The sequence below is a fragment of the Theropithecus gelada genome, chromosome 19 (assembly GCF_003255815.1).
Source record: "Theropithecus gelada isolate Dixy chromosome 19, Tgel_1.0, whole genome shotgun sequence".
NCBI lineage: Eukaryota > Metazoa > Chordata > Mammalia > Primates > Cercopithecidae > Theropithecus > Theropithecus gelada.
In genome coordinates this window covers 37,008,815-37,016,737 of record NC_037687.1, presented here as the reverse complement: position 1 = coordinate 37,016,737, position 7,923 = coordinate 37,008,815, and the positions used below count along the sequence as shown (strand labels likewise).

At 56.9% G+C, this 7,923-nt stretch overlaps 1 protein-coding gene across 1 annotated transcript in view; it reads right to left on the bottom strand.

Annotated features, from left to right (window-relative positions):
* Positions 1-7,492, bottom strand: part of LOC112611964 (IgGFc-binding protein) — a 22,172-nt gene extending 14,680 nt beyond the window's left edge. The window contains exons 1-6 of the mRNA XM_025365916.1: positions 7,473-7,492; positions 6,628-7,054; positions 4,761-5,334; positions 3,779-4,395; positions 2,511-3,054; positions 359-951 (exon numbers count right to left, since the gene is read on the bottom strand). Of these exons, the coding sequence (XP_025221701.1) occupies positions 359-951; positions 2,511-3,054; positions 3,779-4,395; positions 4,761-5,334; positions 6,628-7,054; positions 7,473-7,492 (2,775 nt within the window). The remainder of the gene's footprint in view (positions 1-358; positions 952-2,510; positions 3,055-3,778; positions 4,396-4,760; positions 5,335-6,627; positions 7,055-7,472) is intronic.
* Between the last annotated feature and the right edge of the window lie 431 nt (positions 7,493-7,923).

The window sequence follows — 7,923 nt, the reverse complement described above, 5'->3', positions numbered from 1 at the left end:
TCCTGCCAATGAGTGGCAGAACAGGGAGGTGAGTAGGACAGAATCCAGGATTGAGGTGGGGAGAGGATGGGGAGGAAGGGAGGAGAGGGTGGGAGAGATTTGGAGAGAAAAGTCAATGCATGGAGGTGAAGAGAGGGTGGAGACTGAGGGACAGAGATCGGGAAGCAGCTCCCAAGTCCCTGAGGACACCTCCCTCATTGGCTTCCCACTCTGGGTTCTGATTGGCATCTTCTGTCCTCAGGGACCCCAGGCCTCGCACATGCACTCTCATCTCTGTGCCCCCAACTTCTGGGCTGAGCACTGCCTGTGCCCCACCCCCCCCCAGGCCCCCCGCCCCCTGCTCCCCATCTGCTCTCACCGTGACCTTCCACTGTCTCTGCTCCAGCCGCAGGGTGAAGTTTCCCACCTGGACCGTGATCACCCTGGTCACACTGACTCGCCCATTACCCCAGGCCACGTTCTCCTGCAGGACGGCAAACCGATGCAGGCCAGGCCGGGTGCCGCAGGTCTGAGCCAGCACATACACGCAGGTGCCCATGAAGTCGAAGCGGCGGCCATCGAAGGTGGTGTAGTGGGGGTCTCCCGACGCCTGGCAGGTGGCAGAGCCCACGGCCACACAGCCCAAGGTGCCACCGGATGGCCGGCAGGCCTCGTGCGGGCCGCAGCTGGAGGGTTGACAGGACACCAGGCCGCCCTCCCGGCAGTGGCAAAGGGAATCACACCCGGGGCCAGGGTAGAAGGTCTGGCCCAGCGGGTAGTAGCGGTCATCGTGGAGGCAGCCACACTGGCCCACAGGTACACAGGTGTCACCACTGAGCACGAAGCCAGCATCGCAGACACAGCCCTCACGGCAGGCCGACTCACAGCCCTCGGGGGCCGAGACGCTCGGGCAGCTCACGGGGCAGGAGTCACCACAGAGCTCGTAGTGGCTGTGGGCAGGACACTGGAAGGCTGTGGGGACAAGGTGGGCATGAGCCATGTAGGCATTCGAGTCGGGGTCTGGGGAGGCCCTGAGTGGGAAAACTGCTCAGGTCAACCTGGCTGTCTCTGGGTATGCACATGTGATCCAGGACATCTAACTGGGGGACTCAGTGTGGGACCTGCAATGGGAGGGGACATGCCCACGTCTCTCTGACCAAATATTTCTAAAGATCAAATGACTCTGCTTGCCTGATATTTTTTTGAGACAGGCTCTCACTCTATCTCACCCAGGCTGGAGTGCAGAGCCCCAGTCACAGCTTGCTGCAGCCTCCACCTCCGCCTCAAGCGATCCTCTGGCCTCAGCCTCCCGATTGGCTGGGACTACAGGGGTGAGCCACCACATCCGGCTATTTATTATGATTTTTTGTAGAGATGGGGTCTCACTATGTCAGCCAGGATTACCTGGGTGAAATGGATCACTCTTATCTATTCGGGTTATGCAAGATCAGAACCGACTATGGGTATCTCAGGATGTGAATGTGACTGGGGTATGGGGCCACATGTATCTCAGGGTATGCCTCTGCCCGAGGGCACCCAGCTGTGGGTGTCTGACCTGGAGCATCTCCCAGAGTCCGTGTGACATGGTCTGTCTAAGGCTGTGCCTGGGTGAAGTTGGCAGGATACCTGTGACCAGGAGACCTGCTTGAAGGGAACCTCCTAGGACTATCCAACTATGCATCTGTGTAGATCTGCCCAGGGCTATGTCAGGATCCTGATTCTTTCTGAGTGTATCTGACCAGTTAGTATAAAATCTAAGCAGATACCACTGAAGGCATGCGACTAATTCTGTGTGGCTAGGTGTATTTCAGTGTGTGCAACAGACCAGGGCCCTGTGACCAGTTGTAACTCACTAGGTCTTCCTAACCAAGGGTACCCTGCTATGTGATTGAGGCCGGGTCAGTCATCCCAATCTACATGCCTTGGATGTCTGAGAACATGGATCACCAATCCCCAAGAGTGTCCTGGACCCCGGGTTTCTGACTAGGTGTTTGTTTTTTTCTGGTTTTGTTTTTTTTTTTTTTTTCTGAGATGGAGTCTCTGTCACCCAGGCTGGAGTGCACTGGCGCGATCTCGGCTCACTGCAACCTCTGCCTCCTGGGTTCAAGTGATTCTCCTGCCTCAGCTTCCCTATTAGCTGAGATTACAGGTGCGCGCCACCACACGTGGATGAATTTTGTATTTTTAGTAGGGTCAGGGGTATCACTATGTTGACTGGGCTAGTCTCGAATTCCTGACCTCAGGTGATCTGCCTGCCTCGGCCTCCCAAAGTGCTGGGATTATAGGCGTGAGCCACCGCGGCCAGACTCTCAATACCTGTTTCTAACTGACTCTCTCTCACTGCAGTACCTGACTTGGGGCATTTCAGTGTGTGAGAGCCAAGGTGTTTCCTGACAGGAGATACCTAGCTCAGAGGAAGGAAGGTGGCCCCTGAGCCCCATGGAGGAGGAAGGGGCTGCTGTCTTACAGTCCTGGAAAGGAAGGGCAGGGAGAGACCCTACTATGGGGACCACGCATGGAGCAGTACTTACGACAGAAGTCCGGCCGCCTCCACTCGCCGAGCTGGGCCCCAGCGGCCTGACAAGCTGCCACGTAGGCGGCCACTGCAGGACAGAGGCCTCCAGGATGACCCTGAACTTGGCAGGCGTCCAGCAAGCAGCCCTGGAAGTACTGCGCGGGTGGCACAAGGCCGTGGCAGGGCGCCAGCGGGCCGTCGGTGGCGGAGATCACGCCGCAGGCGTTCGGACCGCCGAAGGACTCCTGCTGCTCTGGGGTGCACTGCGACGGGCATGGCCCAGACACACATTCTCCGCAGCCCGGGGCGCCGCCCACCTGCCATCCAGCAGGCTTCCCGTCCACAGCCTTCAGGTCGTCTGCGGGGTCCTGGTTGTAGTTCCCGCATAAGCCACAGAGAGCGCCCGCGTACGCCGCCGGCACGCGCAGGCGCACGAAGCTGTCCCCATCGAAAGTCAGCGAGAGCCCTGAGGTTGTGGTCACCACCACGTCCGCGCCGCTCAGGTGTGCGTGCAGCAGCGAATCCAGATGGAAGGGCAGAGCCACGAACACACCGTCCACCTGCGGGCGGGGGTTGGGGGAGCGGTAAGCAGAGCGAACACGGGTTTGAATCCTGGCCCCACCACCTACTAGCTGTGGGACCCTGAGCATATCACCTCCCCTCTGAAAATAATAATGAGCATCTATAGACCGGGCCTGGTGGCGCAGCCTACAATCCCAGTACTTTGGAAGGCCGAGATGGGAGGATGGCTTGAGGCCAGAAGTTCAGACCAGCTTGGGCAACATAGTGAGACCTGCATCTCTACAAAAAAAAAAATGAAAAATTAGCCAGGTGGTTGCCGGCGCCTTTAGTTCCGGCCACTCGGGAGGCAGGGGCCAAGGTGGGAGGATCTATTGAACCCAGGAGTTCCAGGCTGCAGTGAGCCCTACTCCTGTCACTGCACTCCAGCCTGGGCAACAGAGTCACGCTAAGAAAAAAAAGAAAGAAAAGCAGGAAAGAAAAAAAGAAAAGAAAATCAAAGAGCCTCTATAGGCACATGTCACTGACTCCCCATCCTTTTCTAAAACAGGTACTTTTCTTACACCAGTTTTCGGAGGAATACAGTAGGCTCAGAGAGGAAGAAGCCGCGGTGCCAAGCCATCAGGCTCCCAGGCCTATCCTCTGACCCTTCCATCATGCCCCAGCTAAGCTGTGAAAGGTGCCCAGGGGAATGGTGAAGCCCTTACCATCTCAGGCAACCCCAGAGCTGGCACCCGCTCCTGTCTGGCCCACAGCCCTCCTCACCTGTAGCTGCCGGGGCCAGCGGGCACTCAGTGTCAGGCTGTGGTTGTAGATTTGCAGGGTGACACTGCGGGTGTAGCTGACAGCCTGGCTGCCCCGGTGCTCATTGGCTACAGTGACAGTGAAGTTCGCAGCCCCTGAGGGTAGTTCGTGGCAGGGTGCACTCAGCAGGTACTCGCAGTTGCCTTGGAAATCGAATCGGTGCCCATCCAGAGTGACGTAATGGGGGTCACCCCAGGCCTGGCACTCAGCTGTGCTGACGGGCCGGCAGCCGTACTGGCCGGATGGCAGGAGGCCACACACTTCACCCAGCCCACAGCTGGCAGGTGTGCAGACCAGCGAGCCGCCCCCAGGCCCGCAGCGGCACCTGTGGGAGCAGGTGCCATCAGCCCAAAACTCACTGCCCGCCTCGTGGTAGGTGCCGTTGGCCCAGCAGCCGCAGCCGTTGTTTAGGGGAACACAGCGGTCAGCACTTAGCACGAAACCCGCGTCGCACTGGCAGCCCTCCACACAGGGACCCTCGCATACGGCTGGGGTCGCAGGGGGCGCAGGGGACGGACAGCTGGCCGGGCAGGGTGGGCCGCAGACCTCGTAGTGGCTGTTTTCTGGGCAGGTGATCTCTGTGGGCAGATGAAGGAGCAGGAAGGAGAGAAACAGAGAGAAGGGTGTTAGGGTGGGGTCACAGGACAGGGTGGGAGGAGACACAGAAAGGGAGAGACAGAGCACGAGACACAGAGACAGAGAACACAGAGAAACAAATAGGAGAAAGCAAGACACCAAGAGACCCAAGAAGAAACTGAGGGAGAGAGAATGAGAAACAAACAGAGACAAGCAAAGCGAGGCACAGAGACGAGCACCAAGAGACAGAGACACAAACAGAGAGAAATGCAAACAAAGAGACCCAGGAGGACCAGAGTGAAACCAAACTAGCCCCAAAGAGACGGGAACGTGACCCCAGCCCCGCCTCTGCTATCCCGACACTCACCACAGCCGACCTGTGCCCGCCAGTCTTCGATGACAACCCCAGCGGCCTGGCAGGCGGCCACGTAGGAAGCCAGCGCCTTGCAAAGAATGTCGTGGGCCCCACCACCCATGCAGACGTCTAGGACACAGCCCTTGAAGAAGCTCTCAGGTGGCACATGAGCATGGCAGGTGGCGAAGGGGCCCCCTGCGCCAGGGACCAGGGGTCCGCAAAAGCCAGGGCCCTCGTACTGTTCCAACTTGTCCTCAGGGCACGTTGGGCAGGACCCCGGACATATGTCCCAACACAGTGGGTCCCAGCCTGGGACTCGCCAGCTGCCGCCCCAGATGGGTATGGAGGGAGCCAGGGTGCCATTAGGGAAGACCTGGTCATTGCTGGTGTTGCGGTCCATGTTACCACAGAGCCCGCACACTGCGCCATGATAGCTGCTGGGCAGCGTCACATCTACCCGCCAATTCCAGTCATAGCTGACTTGCAGTCCAAAGTCAGCCACCAGCAGTGCCTTGGATGCACCATGGGTCACTGAAATCCGCCCGTTGGCCTCGGAGACAGGCAACGCTGTCAGCACACCGTTCACCTTGGGGAAGGAGGAAGAAGTCAAACGGGTCACTGGAGGTGTTACGGCCCCAGCTCTGGCCCTCTGCCTCCCTCTCTCTCACCCTACCGGGGGCTGGGAGAGGCCAAGGCCTTCCTCTGATAGTTGGATTGTCATCAGACACCGTGTGGACATTTGTTCTGGCCCAGGTCTTGGGGAATGAAAGCTGACTTTACTCTTTCTAATCTTCTCCCTTGATCTCTATCTCCCTCCCCTGTCTCTGTCTCTCTGTCTCTCTCCCTCTGTCTTCACCTAAGTCTCTATCACGTGGTCGTCTCTCTCTCTCTCTATTTGTCTGTCTCTCCCTCCTCTTCCCTTCCTCCCTCCCTCCCTCATTCTCTGTGTGTCTCTTCCACTCACTCACCATCATTCATTTACTGCCTACTCTGTTCCCTCCCTCCCTGTCTGTCTGTGAGCTACCATTAAGCTCTGTCTCCATTTCCCTGGGCAGAAAGGACAGCCCATCTCTCTACCCTGATCTCACTATATATATATATATATATATATATTTTTTTTTTTTTTTCGGGGCGGCATGGATACTCGCTCTGTCATCCAGGCTGAAGTACAGTGTCAAAATCTTGGCTCTTGCAACCTCCGCCTCTAGGGTTCAAATGATTCTCCTGCCTCGGCCTCCAGAGTAGCTGGGATTACAGTAGCGCCACTACACCCAGCTAATTTTTGTATTTTTAGTAGAGATGAGGGTTTCACCATATTGGCCAGGCTGGTCTTGAACTACTGACCTCAGGTGATCCACCTACCTCGGCCTCCCAGAGTACTGGGATTACAGGTGTGAGCCCCCGTGCCCATCCCAATCTCCCTATATTTCTCTCCATGTCCTGGTCTCTGGGCCTCTCACTTGTTCCCTCACAGACACTCAAACGAGTGTTCACCTGGACTAGACTCTGACCTCAGCATGTGACATGCACCACCTTGCTGTGGGACAGGCCCTGATATGATGCCCATTTCACAGATGAGGAAACTGAGGCCTACCAAGTGAACTGCCCAGCATCACCTAGCTCATAAGGAGGAGAGGCTGGATTCAAACCCAGATCTCTAAAAAAGGCAAATGTTGAGGTCCTAGGTTAAAGCCCTTACAAAAGGGCTAGGCTTGTCTAATTCCCAGGAACGGGGTGATATTTTTGCTGGAATTATTCTTTTTGTTGACAGTTTATTTCAGGCCCAGGTGAAGACAAGGAGCCTTGAGCTGCTAACTGTGGTTGTCAGGATCCCTCCTGCCCTCCCGGGGACCTCAGGGGACCATCCTGCCACACATACCCGGACTTTGCCGATCTCGCCCTTGTGGATGGAGATGTTGGTGCCCAGGGCAGCCACAGTGACGACTCTCACGTAGGACACAGCAGGGTTGCCCCGGTTCTCGTTCTTGGTGGTGACGGTGAAGGGCGTCAGGCCCTGGGTGTTGACCCCCGGGCAGCCAGTTGTTGCCAGCACATAGTTACAGGTGCCCTGGAAGTCAAACGCCCGGCCGTCGAAGGAGTGGTAGTGTGGGTCGCCCCACAGCCAGCACGTGGCCTCATAGTTGGGCACGCACACGCCCTGGCCACCTTGCTTCTTGCACGTCTCCTGTGGCCGGCATGTCACACCGTCACACGGGTCTGGGGACAGAAGAGGGAGGACCTTGAGAGGCTGCCCATTGTAAAGGATGGCCGCTGCCTCCACATCTACCCCAGTCTGTGCCAGGGATCTGAGGGTTACCGCAGGCAAGACCAGATTCCGGAGTCCTCATGTCCAGGACCCAGGTGCTATAGTTTGCTTTTGTATTTGGTTTTGTTTTGTTGGTTTTTTGAGATGGAGTCTTTCTCTGTCACCCAGGCTGGAGAGCAATGGTGCAATCTCGGCTCACTGCAACCTCTGCTTCCCCGGCTCAAGCGATTCTCCTGACTCAGCCTCCCGAGTAGCTGGGATTACAGGTGCCTGCCACCATGCTTGGCTGATTTTTGTATTTTTAGTAGAAACAGGGTTTCACCATGTTGTCCAGACTAGTCTCAAGCTCCTGACATCAAGTGATCAGCCAACCTTGGCCTCCCAGAGTGCTGGGATTACAGGCATGAGCCACCACGCCAGCCTGCTGTTTTCAAGACCAGCCCCTGGAAGTCCCGCACGTCTGACACTGAGGCCCCATGGTGGACTGTGTCTAAGTCTCGGGTGTCAAAGTTCCCATACCTGAGACCGGGGTCCCAGAGGTCCCTACAGCCAAGACCCCGGCCCTAGAGTCCCCCTACCTCTGAGACTGAGGCCCTGCCATTTGCTGTGTGAGACTGAGGTTGTGGAATCCATGCACCTAAGACCAAGGCTCTGGGCCTGTGTTTACGATGCAGTTTCCATGGGGTCCTTGCTTGAGATTTCAGCCTGTTCTTCTATTTTAAGTTTTATAGGAACCTCACCCTCTTCACTTACATAGTCTACGGCTGCTTTCACGCCACCATGGCAGAGTGAGTAGCTGTGATCGAGAAGGTATAGCCTGCAAGCTTAAACATTTACCATCTAGCCCTTTAGAGAAAAGGTGCACTTGACCCAAGTTGAGATCTGTGCCCCAGGGGTCCTTGTGTCTGC